Here is a 16,918-nt window from a genome sequence, read left to right on the forward strand (position 1 = left end):
ATGGCGCCTGGAGACAAAACCCTCTCCGGGCGTCCCCCGCTTGCGGAGCGCAGAAAGTACTGAAACTCAGTTTGAAGTCCTTTTCCCTTTAAGCAATCTTTGGAGAATTGCTCCTTCAAGATATATGTGAAGGCTTCACAAGAGACCAGCCTTCTCCATTGATGGAGGGGGAGGGTGGCGGCAGCAGCTGGTGGGGGGGGGCAGGAGCCTGCTTGGCACCCCCCCCACATGACCCATAGGCATGCGCCCAGAGACATGGGTGTCCCCATGTCTCCATAGGTGGTACGCCTCTGACAAGATGTAAGGGAGTTGTAGATGATGCTGTACCAAATGCTCATGAGGAGGCATGGCTCAGAGACAGCAAGAGAAAGAGAGCAGTTCTTCGTACTCAGAAAGTCCCAAGTTCAGTCTGCAGTAACAACAAACCAACCAGCAACTCTTAAGTAGTGGATGTTAAGAAATAACTTTTCTCCTGAAGACCATTTAGAGCTGCTGCCGATTCGAGTCGATATGACTTGGTTAGAGGTGCCAGTGGTGGGACTGCTCTCTCAGGGCAGCATTTGTTAGAAGGCAAAAGGGGCTGCCCCAATAAAAAGAAAAGCCACAAAACGCCAGGCTGATGAGCTGCACTAGTAGGCATTTCTTTATGAAATAACAATTGTACTCTGGCAACTGTCTTGTGCTGCGTACCAATGCGTGTGGATGCTGAAAAGAAAATATAAATGCTAAGGAGCATGATGTTTTCTCGTTTTTATTGATTTCATGATGATGGCCCTGAATCACTATGTTTCTGTCTTGGTTCAACCAGGGCCTCGTGATGAAGTGGTCATATAACCTCCTTTTCAAGAGGTATCTTGTGGTACAGAGAGGGGAAACGGAGGCTGTTTTATCATGGCTGCAGGCTTGGTGGGCAGGGACTAGGAACTATACTGAGTGGAGAATGGGAAAACCTAGCAATGACTGTGTATTTTTAAACAGGGTGTTTATTTGAGAGGGATGGTACTATCAGCTGCTTGTCGCTGCAACCTTGCCCAGAGCCCAGGAATACCTACCTGCCTTGAAAGTATAGCCTGCCTTGCACAGTGTATGGAAGATAAAGGGTCTGTAAAAAGAAGGTGATTCTGGGTTTTTTGGGGAGTGGGGGCTGAGAACCATAATTTTCTTGCTTAATGGGCAGCCACTGTCCTAAGCATGAAAATATGCTCCAGGTGAGTTTTTGCAGGTTTCAGTTATTCAGGACTGTAAGCTTGGTGCTAAGGTAACTGGCTTAATGAGTATTAAAGGTAAAGGTAAATTATTACTTATCCACAAGGTGATGTCACAAGCCATTTACTGGGCAGGCTATGTTTGTGGTGTGTTTTGCCACTGCCTTCTCCATTTGTACACACTTTAACCACAGCAAACTGGGTACTTATTTTCCGATCTCAGGAGGATGGAAGGCGGAGTCAACCATGAGCTGGCTACCTGGAACTGACTTCTATCAGGACTGAATTTGAACAGGGCACTTGGTTTAGTACTAGTATTAACGTATATTTAAATAAGAGTGGCTGTGTTTAACATATGTCAGCATTGTGTGGTTTCCCTATATGAATATTTTTCCTGCCTAAGGGTACACTATTGCGTATGTTAAGCATACTCATGGTTGTTTCCCTACATGTGTGTATTACACAGCTGTGAGAGACGTGCTGGGAGAATCACTCAGTGCCTGCAAAGAGTTATAGAGTCTGCAGTAAAACAGCTGGATTCAAGTCCAACAGCATCTTAGCTGCTTTGACCTGCAGGCTGTATTTCGCCCAGCCCTCTCATAATGGTTCCCAACTCCTCCTGGAGTGATTTCTCTAACTGCTGCCACCACCTGACCTTCATAGGAATTTCCCACAGAGGAGGGTCAGGACCTGCCAGCTTCCTTTCCAACTCTGAGGCCTTGCCTTTGTGTCTCCCACCTCCTGGGCACCACAGAGATGATTACTGCCTGGTGTGCTCTTGGAGGAATAGCCGCTTGTCAACTACCAGCCGTCCCTCCTCCTGGCACCCCTTTTTTAAAAAAATAGCGTGTCCAAGATGGTGGAGGTCTGTGTGGTACAGAGAACTGCCACCGGCATTCAACATTTAAAAAGTATTCATTGAAAAGAAAACATTTACAAGCATACATTTAGCACAGCAAGGGATTCAGCAGAAATCAAGGATAAACACTCTTGTCCTCTCCCTCAATACAGACCCCATCAGTTATTAGAATAGGGTAGGGTCTTAAGCTAAGGATGTTACAGCCAAAATGGCTGCATTCTCCAGAACTGAGGCAAGAATTCTGTCCCCTCTGATAGTCCCAGCCAGAAGACTCTTCCTCCTTGCTCCCAAGACTTTTATGCCCAATCCCCTTGACCTGGTCAGTCTGGATCAAGGGAGCTTTTTCAGCTAGCTCCAGGTATCTTCTTCCTGAGGCCCTTCTATCCTTTTAACACCTCCAGATCTGTGATACTGGCTTGGAGAAGGCGGGGGCGGGGGGGCTTAACCCATCTCATTGTCTCTCACTACCTGTCTAAAAAGGTGGCTGGGGGAGGCTGGAAGCCTCCTGATCCAGGTGGCCATTAAGAAAACCATTCTCTCTTGGTAGGTAGGTAGGACTGCAGCAAGATAATGTCCTTCAAGGACTTTGAGTTCTGAAAGTGCCATACAAATGCAAAGTGTTGTCATTATGACTGTAGTTATGTTCAGACTGAATTCACCAGTTCATTCCCAAACCACTTTCTTCTTTATGACACTTCCTTCGGGCTGCTGCATTAATGATCCCTCTGCACCAGGGCTGCCTCATTTCAATAACAATGTCTTTTTAAAGAGGCTTTTTCTACTTGTACCTTTGTAATTAGTATCTTCTTTGCATATTCTCATCCTGTCTGAGGCTTCAGAATGGCAGATGAAGAGGAAGCAGATTGGGAGAAGATGAGGGCAGCTGCCAGCATTTCATTGTAAAAAGTGACAAGGATGGTTTAGAAGAGAAAAGTACTTTGAAAGAGACATGCTCTAGTGGCAGACGTGTATTCCGTGCCTCTCTGATGTGGCATGTGGGGCATCTCTAGTTCCTCAGCCTTGGCAAAGTACTTTTCAATTCTCCTTCCTAAACTTTTAACAAAGAGGGAAATCAGAAGGTGCTAATTATTGAGTAAGGGTAATGACTAAATACACCCCAATTACAGTCAAGGCGCTGTTCAGTTGATGTGGGTGGGAGAGGCACTTCGCCAGTGTTCTGGGGGACCGTCCTGATGTCTCACTGCTGAAGCACTGACAGATCTGATCTGCTTCATTGCCTCTTGAGGCTGTTTTGATGCCTTTGCCCTAATCTGAATGGTGTATCTATATAGGTAGCGTTCATCAGGCTGGCTAAGTTCAAGATGGTGGAAAAGCCAGCTTCTGACTGGCACAGAACTCTTTTGGGGTGCATGTTCAAAGTAAAAAATTTAACATGTCATAACTTTAACTGGTAGACATAATATGGTGGGGCAAGAGAGTTGGATGAAAACATTTGTAGAGCATTGCCTTTGGAAGTGTTTTCAATACAAGTGGACCTTTTCCCAGGCTGGGGTCAGGATTTTAGCAATCCAGAAGCAAGAGATTCTCAGTGGGGCTGTACAACCATACAAACAAACAGTCATCTGCTGTACAAACCAAGGATTGCTGCCTCTAGTATTGTCAGGTGTTGGGCATCGAGAATGCCAGCAAATATCAAGAAGGCTGTTGAAAAGAGTGGCCATATTGAAGCAGCGGGCTCTTGATCATCCAACCAAGATCAATAAATGTTCAGCACTGTCTCCCAAAGTTTTCCCTTCCAGGTCTGAAAAACTGGCTTTCTGTGTTCTCTGCAAAAGCCAGCTGTGGACGGTACATATTTGCATCTCCCTATGATGTTACGAAGACATCTGCCACACTAATCCTGGAAGAGTGTTTAACCTTTCTATGGAATGTTTCCTTTTTTCATAAATTTTCTTTAAAAAGATGAACAGTCTGACTAAAGAGAGCTAAAATGGCAGCTGGCCTAGCATTGGACTGAACAGAATCATGCTGATTTTGATGTCATGAGGAGGCTGGGCTCACGCTAGGGTTCACCTCAGCTGCCTCCACAGTTCATTGGGTTTTGTTGTATCATTACGCTGTAGCAATAATTTGCAGTCAGATTTGTGTAGTCCAGTTAAAAATGTAGTCCAGTTAAAAATGGGCAATGTAGTCCAGTTGAAAATGATTGATGGTAGCGTCATTGTTATGCTGCGAAGCCCTGGTGAATTTAAGTGGTCTTGAATGCAACACATATGAACAGGAGTTGTGTGGCTTGGAGGCACTGCAGAGCCTTCAGCAGTGGCCAAAGCAGGTGCACTTGTGGCCTCCTTTCTTGCGAAAGAATGTCTGACCTTTTCAGCAGTTTTGAAGGCCCACGTGGTCCTGAGGAAACTACAACTGTGGGATTCCAGGTTACATTTAACAAAATATTTTTTTATTTATAAATGCTCTTTAGCTTTAAGGGTTTCAAGAAATAGCATTCAACAATTAAAACAAACTGAAGTAACAACTTCTGCTGTGGTGACTTTCACTTTACATCAATTCTCCTCTCCTTCTTTACATATATGAGACCATATTAGGATGTGACTCCTTTTCTAGTCTCTCACTCAGTCAGCACAGACTGACTCTCTCTCTCTCAGTCTTCAGTGCAGAATACTGTCTCTCTTTGTTCAGCATATAATATTTTATCTCTCAAGCTCTGTACACACTCTGCCCCCTTTCGCACATGCAAAATAATGCGTTTTCAAACCACTTTCACAACTGTTTGCAAGTGGATTTTGCCATTCTGCACAGTTTCAAAGAGCACTGAAAGCAGTTTGAAAGTGCATTATTGTGCATGTGCGGAATGAGCCTCTGATTTAGTTTAGCTCAGACTGACTCCATCAGCCTCCAGCTCAGACTGCTGTCTCTCTCCCAAGCTTCCCACACACACTCTTCTCTCTCAGTTCAACACAGACTCTTCTCAGTCACTCTCCAGTGTCAACCTGTCCAAAGGTACATCTGGCATGGCCTAGTGGTTGATAGCATGAGCTGTGATCTGGTGTGTCCCTGGTTCAAATCCCCCCTCTTGTCATGAACTTGATGTTTGTAGATGAAGCCATTCTCATATGCAACAGGGGATGATAATACTTGCCTACCTTATGGGCTCTTGTAAGAATTAAATAAGACAATGTATTTCAAATATTTCAGCACTGTATTGGTGTTCTGGTTAGATAGTTGGATTAGAATCTGGGAGACCTACATTTAAAGTTGGACACAGCTAGGAAGCTTGCTAGGAGATTTTGGGCCAGTCACTCTCTCAGCCTATCCTACATCACAGGAATGTTGTTGTGATGATAAAATAGAGGATGGAAGAACCATATAAGACAGTGATGGCGAACCTTTTGGAGACTGTGCCCAAATTGCAACCCAAACCCCACTTATTTATCGCAAAGTGCCAACCAGGCAATTTAACCTGAATGCTGAGGTTTTAGTTTAGAAAAAAACAGCTGGCTCCCTCTTCCTCTGCCCCACCCGCTCGAGCACGGACCACCCTGCTCTAGCCTCCGGCAAGTCCCATTAGCACCGCTCTGTGCCTCTCTAGCATCTCTGCCTCCCCCCCCCCCTCGGGCAGCAGCCACCCAGAGCACAGGCACCAGGCCCACCAGCCGAGTCCTCTCTGTTCACCGCAGTGCGCGCACGTCATGCTCAGTGGCCCAGGCCAGCCTAAATGTGTGTGGGTGGGTGATTTTCTGCCCTCCCCACATGACGAACTCTGTGTGAACGTGCCCACAGAGAGGCCTCAGAGTGCCACCTCTGGCACCCATGCCATAGGTTTGCCATCACTGATATAAGACATTCTGAGCTCTTTGGATGAAAGGCATGGTAAAAATGTACTAAAACAAATACCGGTACTTGAAATCACAATACGAATACTAAGAGTGTTATGATGATCATTATTTCCCATCTATTGATGGTGAGTGATATTACTTAAAGGGCCAGCCCATCACTATTTTCTATACATAAAACCTCTGCATTAATCGGAAGGAAAAATTCCTTGCCAAAAGATGAATTCTTATACATACAAAGGGAAATTGGCTGAAGAAAATCTGCAAACCTGACTCTTCCCACAAATCTTTGAAAGGGAAACAAGAGTTGATGATGAGGTGTAATTATTAGCTGAGATTAAATGCCATTTTAGTAGCCTATTGGAGACTTAATGCTTAGGGGCAAAACGGTGCAAGCAGACACAGACACTCTCTTCCTAAGCGTTGGGAGGCTGTGGTGCATTTGCTATCATAGGAATTCAGACGAGGACTGTTGGCAAGCTGTGTGTCAAGGTCATTCTTTCTCTTGGGTCCTTTTCCAAATTGGAGTCATTAGAGGGCCATTCTTATCAGAGAGAAAAAGCAGGTGCAAAGTGAGGGAACAAGTCAGAACGGCTGCATTACCGGGGAAAGCAAAATCACTCTGGGTGAGGACGAGAACTTGCTGAGGGGCCTTTAGGCCACTTGAAGACAGGCACTTGTGCAATCACAGCCTTGCCTTTCTTAATCGGTATGGTAATTCAGAGCAATCAAAACCCGTTTATAGAGATGAAAAGGGCACAGGAAGTTTAACTCTCTGTAGGCAGGATGTTTCATGGAGGTAGACTACAGGAGAGGAATCTCACGGCCATCTCTTCAGCCATTTTCTTCTGGGATTTTTTGAAAGGGAGAGGAGGAAACAAAAGAGGCGTGCGAAGGAGCAGCAGTCTGGCACAACCAGTTTTTCAGATTGTCTGTGCAGGCTTTTGGAAAGGTGGGCAGCATGCTATAGCCCAGTTTTGTAAGATCTTGGAAGCTAAACAGGGTCGGTACTTCGAAGGGAGACCTCTGAGGAAGGCTTTGCGGGGGAAGGTAAAGGGAAACCACCTGTGCTTCTCAATTGCCTTGAAAGCCACATGCTGGGGCCACCATAAGTCAGCTGTGATTTGAGAGCATTTCGCACGCACGCACGCACACACACATACACGTTGATTTTTGACCTATTTATGGATGTTCTCAGACTCTCCCTTTAATTAACTGTTCCTTGTAGCCCACGCTCAGTCCTCATCAGGCCGTTTGGTAAGTTTTCTTTCCTTTAGTTGATTTATCTCAAGTATAAATAGAGATGAAGTATTTCTCACCCACTACAGGAGTTCAATGTCACCCAGGTAGTCAGTATTATCACCGGTTACTGCTATTGTGAATGAACACTGTGCTTTTCTTGTATCCCTCCATATAGATGTAGTGTACTAAAATAAAAAAGGTGAGTGGGGGGAATGGACAAAGATGCTGATGCTCTACTTTTGGGGGGCTGCGACTGGTGAAAATCATTGGAGGATTTCAAATCAGGTATCTCCCTTCAAAATCAGGTATCTCCCAGGCAAAGCCACTTGAGGTGCTGGGACTGACCTACCTATGGGAAAATGTTACATTGGTGCCTTTGTCATTTTGAGGAAAAAAATTGTTATAGGGGGAAATGATAGAAAACAACCCAAAACAACCTTATGGATGGAGAGTACAATCCTAAACAATCTTAAACCCTTCAATTTAACTTCAGCGAACTTAGAAGGGTATACCTCTGCTTGTATACAAAGCCTTCCATACAAAGTTACTGAGGATAGTGCTGTGTGGTTTCCGGGCTGTATGGCCATGTTCTAGCAGCTTTCTCTTCTGACGTTTTGCCTGCATCTGTGGCTGGCATCTTCAGAGAATCCTCTGAAGATGCCAGCTACAGATGCAGGCAAAACGTCAGGAGAGAATGCTGCCAGAACACGGCCATACAGCCTGGAAACGACAAAGCACCCCAGTGATTCCGGCCGTGAAAGCCTTCGACATTACTGAGGATAGTATGCAGCATGGTTTTTTTAACGTAACCCCCTTAATTCTTGAAGGAAGGAGAGGGTGAAGTTAAATAACTAGTAAAGAATGAATAGTAAGTAAATAAATAAATAGTAAATAAATATCACCCAGCATGGTATAATGGGAGAGCCAGCATGGTGTAGTGGTTAAGAGCAGGTGGACTCTAATCTGGAGAACCAGGGTTGATTCTGCACACCTCCACATGAGCAGCAAATGCCAATCTAGTGAACTGGATTTGTTTACTGACTCCTACATTCGTGCTGGGTGACCTTGGGCTAATCATAGTTTGTTCAGAACTCTCTCAGCTTATGTTGACCAGCCCAAGATTGGCCTGTGTGCTTTATAGTTGAATGGGGATTTAAGTCTGGATTTCCCAGTCTTAATTCTGTGTTCTAGCCATATGTGCACACATACACACTGCTCCCACAACACTTTGCTGGTATTTCATAATGAGTCATTTCCTTCTCAGTGCTAGTTAGATGAAGAGCCTGTCTCCACAGAATACACTTTCAAGGAACAGTGTGCATGACTTTCTGATAAACTGTGCCATCTAGTGTTACTCTGTGTTCGAGACTGTTTTTACAAATTGATGTGAGAGAAATTATCATTTCCTGTGAGGACTCAAGTGGGACATACTGTTCCAGCAGCAGCGCCAAGCAGGGCTGGCAACAGGTGGAAGGTTTAGGGGGATATGGATATGCAATCAGCCATTGTGCCAACACTGTGATGTCATGTATGGCACACACATGGAAGTGATGTCACAGTGTTATGTAGGGTTGTTAGGCTGAGCCTGGCACCAATGGGATATTGGAGCAGGGATGTGTGGTGCGTGTGATGTCATTGACATACTGTGTCACATTTGGGTAAAACTGGCATCACCAAGAAGTCTGGTAAAACCAGAGAGTTTCCAGCAATTCCTGGAGAGGATATATGCCACCTCTCAGGTTCACAATGGAGGTGAATAGGAGGTGGCAGTCAGGATCGCAGTGGAGGTGAATAGGCGGAGCTTGGTCTTTAGGGCAATGGTTGATGAGCACCAGATCTTGTTCATTCTGCAAAAAATGGCTACCGCCTTCCCAATCATAAATATTCAAAAGGATATCAGTTTTACTCCCATACAAAGTCTTGCAGAGGCATTGGGTATTGAAATTTCCTGAAATTTGCATATCAGAGAGTCAAATTAGCTAAGATAATGGAAGATCCATGAACAAATTTTCTATCACATACACCTCAGTAATTGCTATTTGCCCTTCTGAGCAGAAAGGTACTACCCATATACAGCAATCAGTATCCCCCCCCCCCCCCCCAGTTATTATTAACTCCAGGACTTTAAAAAAATCAGCAAAATGGTGTTAACCCTTTGGTCCCATGCTATATTTGTGACCCAAATTGGAACCCCCCCCACCCCGCTCTTTAGTAGTAATGGATACAGCAACAGACGCATTAATGGATCTTTTGCAGTCTCATCTAATTTAAACTTCATATTTTCCAATGACATCTAATTTTTACAATACTTGCTAATGAATGACTAATAGGCTAATCTTATGGTTGTGATATGCTGACTGTTGCTACACCAGTGCTAATACCAAATGTACATTTCTAGGATCTGAAACTCCCCTGGCAACAAAGTCCAAAGCACAAGGGAAGTGGTAGAAACAAAAGCTAATTTAGCAACATGAGAACTACGGCAATTCTGTCAACACCCACCAATCATGTCACTCAGTAACGATACCTCCAGATTAGCTTTTGGTCAACCCAGGGCAGCAATTGGAAGGCTGAGATGAGGCGATGGAATCCAGGCAGCAGCCTCTCCTACACAAAAGAGGGAGGACTGTTGTCCCTTCCCTGTCAAAGATGGCCATTATCTCCATAAACTTCCACATAGATCTTACAGATAAGGCATTTCCTGGATATTTTTGAATGCTGCTACAGTTGGCCTACAGTCCACTGTGCATATGCTGTCATGCTAATACAACTAAGGGAAAGAGGTGGAGTCCCCCCAACAAATACCCTGTGAGGTAGGTGGGGCTGAGAGAGCTCCAAAGAACTGTGACTAGCCCAAGATCACCCAGCTGACGTGTGCTGCAGTGCACAGGCTAATCTAGTTCCCCAGATAAGCTTCCACCGCTCAAGTGGCAGAGTGGGGAATCAAACCCGGTTCTCCAGATTAGAGTGCACCTGCTCTTAACCACTACACCACTGCTGAATAAGACAAAGCAAGCACAGTCTGTAAAAACACAGTAACAGAAAAATAATAAAACCAATTAAGTCTGCCTAATACTGATTTGCAGCATAGATGGTTCTTTCTTGTAGTTCCAATCAGCTAAAAAAGTTCACCATAGTAAAAGATCAAGGCATCAGTCCCTAAAGCAGTGGTGGTGAACCTATGGCACGCGTGCCAGGGGTAGCACTCAGAGCCCTCTTTGTGGGCACGCGTGCTGTCGCCCCAGTTTGGAACTTGGCAGTGGCATAGCATCAAGGGGGTGAGGGGTGCGTGACGCACTGGGTGCATGTCCCTGTGGGAGCATGGCAAGGGTGTTCTGGGGGCATGGTGGGGGTGTTTCAGGGCATTCTGGGGGCATTCCAGGGCAGGATGGGGGCGTGGCATGGTGCATATGTGCCCTGGGTGCAGTTTCCCCTCGCTCCGCCCCTGGCACTCGGTCTCTGAAAGGTTCGCCATCACTGCCCTATAGCAAGATTGTAACATGGAACCAGGTGGGATAGTAGTAGTGATGATGATAATAATTTCAAGCGCTGAACCATGGTTCATTATAGCATTACTGCCCCCAGCGCAATAACCTCTTCAACCAATGGCTGGCCCCAGCAACAGCCTTCCCAAAGATGGCATCCATTCTTGTGGAACAGTCATTAGTTCGTCTCCTGGCTTGACCTTGAGGAGATGATACCAAATGATCAGGCACAAAATCATCTGTACCTGCAAGTCAACTTCCCAACAATCAGGCATTAACCCTTACAGAGAAGAACGAAAGGGGGGGGGGGAGCTTTGCCTTGTCAATCTTTTTTTTGAAGAAGTTACTTCATCCATCATCAGCTGCCAAAACTTTAACATCTGAACTGATAACAGTCCTTTTCAGTGCTGTGAAGCTGGTATTCCTACATAGTCCCTCTATGACAACTATAAAGACATTCTAGAATAGGCAAAAATTCTAAAGGAGTTGACCAGAGACAAATGAACAGCTCACAGGACTGTGTCAACTGAAGATCTAGTAAGTTTTCTGCAAAATGGGTCCGGAACGGTTTTAATGCAAATACTTCAATAGATACCTGCATTTCATAGGCAACATTCTGTTACCTCACCTGGGTAAAGTTGGGAAACGCATTAAAATAAAATGAACTCTTATCAAGAAATACCTTTGTTAGTTATAAGATCATAGCCAGGAAATCTCGATGGGGACCTCTTCCTTGAATTTTCAGCTTGTTTGATGGGGTAGAAGATATATGGGAAAACCCAGTTGCTCAACAAAATCTCCTTCCAGTATCCTAGATTAAATGTCTTTGGCCAAGGCTCCTGTTGCTAATTTGTATTAACATTTTAATGTTGCTCCTGTATCAGTGGAAATGTATCAGTGGCATGGGAGGCTAGAGCCCCAAGCCCACTTCCTGGGGGCTCACAGCAGGGCAGAAACCCCCTCTCTTGCAACTGGATCCCATACTGGACTCCAGGGAGTTTGGTGCAGGGCACAATTGTATGGCAGTACATAGTGCTCACCCCACCCCCAATCTCCACATGGAGATAGGAGCTGGACCAGCTGGGCTCTTCCCACTACCAATCTCCACAAGGAGTTTGGGGTCAGGGTGCAGCTGTAGGTGGGGGGTGCAGAGCCTGGAATAAGCCCTGGACACCATTTTATTAACCCACGCCTCTGTATGCCCCTTACCCCTTTTTCCCGTTATTCGCCATAATTATGGTCCAGGACTAAACTATGCTAACTATGGGTAATACTCACCAGGTTCCTTCTGATCCCTGCCATGCTTGATTCCAGGAGGGTCTTCTTGACTTCAGTGAAGGGGTTTATTCCACATGGCAAGAGATTATAATTGCTCCCTGAAGCAAGATCCAAAGCTTTGCCAAGGGGTAGAACCTCTATTGCCGATGCTATAAACATGTCACGCACTAAGCAGCAGACCCATCCAGTTCAGCAACTCTGAGCTTAATTAGCCAGCTGCTCATCAACTTGCTAGATTGGGCAACGTCTGCTAGAGGTTGCCTTTAAAGACAGAATTGTATATATTTCCATGTCTAAAAACAAAGTTTACTGTGTGCACGGGGTGGAGAAACAGCAAACGGGCAGCTGGCAATGCTGCTCCAGGCTTCAGCGAGTAGAGCAGGCTGGTGTTCTCCTGCTTCGTTTGTGTATCAAGAAACCAAGAGGTACCTACAATAAGACAAAAATACAGATATGCTCTTATGATATGTGAGAATAAAGTAAGATTGTAATCAGACTTGCGTAATTATTCAAAACAAATTTCTCCAAACAATTTATCAAAGCTTAATCTTTAGCAACAAAATGTTTACAAAACGCAAACAGCAAACGCAGGGATATCAAGCATCCGTCATATGTTCCAAAAACTCAAAATGGTTGTTTCATGCATTTGGTACAAAGACAAAAACCGCATTTTGTTGCTAACAGTAAGCATGCTGTAGTGGTTAAGAGCAAGTGGATTCCAATGCTGTAGTGGTTAAGAGCAAGTGGATTCTAAGAGCAACTGGATTTCTTTCCGTGCTCCTCCACATGAAGCCTGCTGGGTCACCTTTTACTGGTCAGTTTTTCAGAACTCTTTCAGCCCCACCTGCTGTCTATTGTGGGAAAAGGAAAATTTGTAAGCTGCCTTGAGCCCCCTTACAAGAGAGAAAGGCAAGGTATAAATTTAAACCCTTTTTAGGATTAAGCATTTATAAATTGTTTGGATACATTTCTTTTGAATAATTCCACAAATCTCTGACTTTATTATTATTTGTTACTTATTTACTTTATTATTATTATTATTTATTAATTTTCCTATGCTGCCGAACCACTGAAGGGCTCTGAGCAGTGAACAATAAGGCCAAAAAGGCAACATACAATATACAATGATAAAATGTAGACATATACAACACTGAAATTGTTTAAAATTTAACTTTAAATTTAAAATAGCTTTAAAAGGGGCTTGGACAGATTTATGGAGGAGAAGTCGATTTATGGCTACCAATCTTGATCCTCTTGATCTGAGATTGCAAATGCCTTAACAGTCCAGGTGCTTGGGAGCAACAGCCGCAGAAGGCCATTGCGTTCACATCCTGCATGTGAGCTCCCAAAGGCACCTGGTGGGCCACTGCGAGTAGCAGAAAGCTGGACTAGATGGACTCTGGTCTGATCCAGCTGGCTTGTTCTTATGTTCTTATGTTCTAAAATACAGTAGCACCAACACATAAAAATTATTGGCGGCGCCCAATCCCAGGCTCAGGAGGGGACTTGGCAGAAGATTGAGAATGGTACAGATGAAACCAGAGGGGGGCGTCTCGGGGGACAGCAAATCCACAGCCAGCCTCCCAAAAGGCCCAGAGGAACAACTCAGTTTTACAGGCCCTGCAGAACTCTCCAAGGTCCCACAGGGTCCTACCAGTTGGAGGAAGAATGTTGGACCAGGCAGGGGCCGGGGTCGTAAAAGCCCTGGCCTGGGTAGAGGCTAGCCACATCATTGAGGGGCAAGGAACCACCTGTAAATTCACTTCTGCAGAACGCAGAGGCCTATTTGGGACATATGGGGTCAGACGGTCCCAAAGGTATGAGGGCCCCAGGCCGCGAAGGGCCTTAAAGGTCAACACCAACACCTTGAAGATGATCCGGAATTATATACTTCATTTTATTATATTATACACTTTATTATATTATATTACCTTATTGTATTTTCACATATTACAAGAGCATATCTGAATTTTTGCCTTTTTCTTATGTGGGTGTAACTGGATATATCTGACACAGTCCTCCCCCACCCTTTTCCTTAGCTGCCCCCTTATAAACTGAGGGCTCGTTTTAGGACAGCTGGCGGGGGTGGGGGGCATGAGGGAAAGTCAGAAAAACCTCCCCCAGCACCATGGAGGCGAAGGAAAGCAACGCGGGAAGCAGAAGCCGGCGAAGCCTGGGGGAGGAGGAGACAAAAAGAGGAGTGGGCGGGGAAAGTGGGCGGGGATTGCGGCCTCTAGGAAAGAACGAGCCACTCCTCCGCCGCCAGGGGGCGCTGTTGCAGGCGGAGGTCCGCAGTCAGTGCCAGTCCCGGGGGCGTGGAAGCGTCTTTCTTTCCTCGGCCGCCCGCGCTCGCTGATGATTGCTGCCTCCGCCCCTCTGCCCCGCACCGGTGTCTTTGCAGCGGCCCCGCAAACCCCAGTCTCGGATCCCTGAGCTTGGAGAGGAGGCTCAGGGCGAGACTTGTCGGTGGTGCGTCCGGTTGCCGCGGGAAAACAAACCCCAGGGGAGGGTTGCTTAGCGGCCCTGGAAATAGGATTCCCACCCCTTTCCAAAAAAAAATAAAAATCCTAAATGCAGGTTCAGAGTCTGATGCTGCAGCGGTGCAAAATCGTCCTAATCTCCTTTGCAAGCCCTCTCGAGGCTTGCAGCTTTGCAGAGCGTTAAACAGCCTGTGAGCAAATGCTTCGTATGTTGTGGGGCTGCAGTCGGGTGATTCTATCGGCTTTTCATTCAGGCTGGTTTCTAATTTTTCCCCTGCCCTTCTCTGCCTCTTTGTCCCCTCGTGACAGCAGGCCGCCACCCTACCGTCACCCTGGCGCTGCGTTGCTTGGACGGCGTGTTCCTCTCCCCCACCGAGAATGACTTTGTCAGCAAGATCCTGGAGGAACTGGACCACTTTCTGCTTCAGAACCAGCTGGACAAGTAAGAGCTTGTCCAGCTAGTGGGAAAGGATGCTGGTCTATGGTTATATGAAGGTGGACAATATCACAACCTTTTGGGTGGATAGGGGAGGGGGAAGAATTCTGGGCTTTGCTTATCTTTTCAAATCCATATATAGTGTACTTGTGAATGCCCAGTGCTAAATGCATATATAGTGTACTTGTGAATGTCTAGGAGTAAACTTTCTTGGACTGCTAGAAAGTGACTTTTCTTGATGTGGAAGAGAAGATGTGGTGTTTCATGCATTTGAACATGTGCTGCTTGAGTAATGGGTGCCGCCGCCAGCATTCCTTTCCCAAGAGCCAGACTGCAAGGGGCATCTCTCTCATTGAAAGGCACCATCTCTAAGCCAGACTCTGGCTGCTTAAAATTGTGCTCTGTAGGTTCCCCCCCCTCCTTTTTTATGTCATGGGCTTGTTTTTATAGTGATTCGTTTGGTGTTTTTATTTGTAATTGTCCTTGAGCAGGTCTTTGAAGAGGCAGCATATAAATTCCTCAAATCTATGAATGATACAGATAATAAATAGGGTGAGTCTTTGAGATAACCCAAGCAGGACTTATGATCTTATTGCTTGATGCTAACTCTCTTGATGTCCTCTTTCCCTTCTCCCACAGAGTCCTTTTGTTTCCTCCGTTGTCCAGTCGACTCAGGTACCTGATCCACAGGACTGTGGACGATGTTGACCTCCTGAGTAGTTTCTCTGTTGGGGAAGGATGGAGAAGAAGGACGGTGGTCTGTCACTCAGCAATAAGGTTGGAGTCCCACGCTAACAGCTCCTTAGTGCATTTTGGATGGATTGCAGACAAGCAGGAGCTCCTGGCTGAAAGCAGAACTTAGCTTCCTCCTCCTGTTCATTGCAGTAAAAAAATAATCTGTTAAAAAGAGACGGAGAATAAACTGAGGCACAGTGGAAAGCAATGTGGGAGTGGATGGGAGCAGCGTCCACACCTCGCTCCATGCGTCCTTTCTTATTTTTCTCCATTGTGCCTGTGCAGATGTGCAGCTGCAATGCAGCTAAATTCCAGTCCATCATAAAGACCAACAAGATTTTGGGGGATACATTTTTGAGCATCAAAGCTCCCTTTGTGAGATACAAAGAGATGTTGTGTAGCAGATCAGCCTCCTATTTAGACAAAGTGGCTTGTTGGTGTAGTGGTATCTGCAACTTAACCAGCCTTAAATGTAGAGGGTGCAGCCCTGGTTCAATCCCTGGCATCTTCAGTTGAAGGATTTGGTAGTAGGTGATTTGAAAGGTTGCTGCCTGAGCCCCTGAAAACCCACTGCCAGTCTGGGGAAAGGACTGACCTTGATGGACCGCTGGTTTGATTCACTATAAAGGCAGCTTCCCCTATTCAGTGGTGGTTTTGCCAGGGCCCTAAATGACCTAGAAGTAGCCCTTCCTCCTCACTTTCCCTTTCTGGACCAAGCTACTTTGTAGCACTACACGCAGTGGTGGCAAACCTTTGGCACTCCAGATGTTATGGACTACAATTCCCATCAGCCCTTCCAGCATGCTGCTGGTAGGGGCTGATGGGAATTGTAGTCCATAGCATCTGGAGTGCCAAAGGTTCGCCACCATGGGACTACAGTGTGGCTCTGCAGAGAAATAGGGAAAAGCCCTTTAAAGGGTTGTTGCTGTCCCGTGCTGTTTTGAAAGCAGAACTTAACTTCATACTCCAATTGGTGGTTATGGATATCCAGATAGATGTAGCCCTGTAGTCAGCCTATAGTTCCCCCTTTAAAGAAGGCAGGTTTAGCTATTCTCCAGATTCAGGGAAAGACCTGGGAATGCCATGATTTATGTTCAGAATGAACATAAAGTCATGTGGCCATTTCCCTAACTCTGCAGGCTTCCTGTGTTCTATGCAGGAAACAATCCCTGTATGTAGGTATTTTTCCCTGTATGGAAGCAGCTTTTTTTTCTCAGGCTCATGGTAGATGTGCAAAACCATGATTTAATTAAGGTAGCTATGGTTGGGGTGATTGTGTTGAATGCAGACCATTCTGCTGACTGTTGTTACTTACAGTCTGTCAAGACAGGCTCTGAAGTTGTTTTATTCAATATGGTTAGTGTTTCATTCTGGCTTGTCCCCCCAGGG

At 45.7% G+C, this 16,918-nt stretch overlaps 1 protein-coding gene across 1 annotated transcript in view; it reads left to right on the forward strand.

The window, feature by feature from the left end:
• R3HCC1 (R3H domain and coiled-coil containing 1) overlaps positions 1-16,918 on the forward strand; it is a 25,970-nt gene continuing 9,052 nt past the window's right edge. Inside the window, exons 1-6 of the mRNA XM_048513074.1 lie at positions 1-56; positions 280-300; positions 2,545-2,607; positions 14,160-14,347; positions 14,668-14,800; positions 15,434-15,571. Of these exons, the coding sequence (XP_048369031.1) occupies positions 1-56; positions 280-300; positions 2,545-2,607; positions 14,160-14,347; positions 14,668-14,800; positions 15,434-15,571 (599 nt within the window). The remainder of the gene's footprint in view (positions 57-279; positions 301-2,544; positions 2,608-14,159; positions 14,348-14,667; positions 14,801-15,433; positions 15,572-16,918) is intronic.

The sequence above is a fragment of the Sphaerodactylus townsendi genome, linkage group LG12 (assembly GCF_021028975.2).
Source record: "Sphaerodactylus townsendi isolate TG3544 linkage group LG12, MPM_Stown_v2.3, whole genome shotgun sequence".
Taxonomy (NCBI): Eukaryota; Metazoa; Chordata; class Lepidosauria; order Squamata; family Sphaerodactylidae; genus Sphaerodactylus; species Sphaerodactylus townsendi.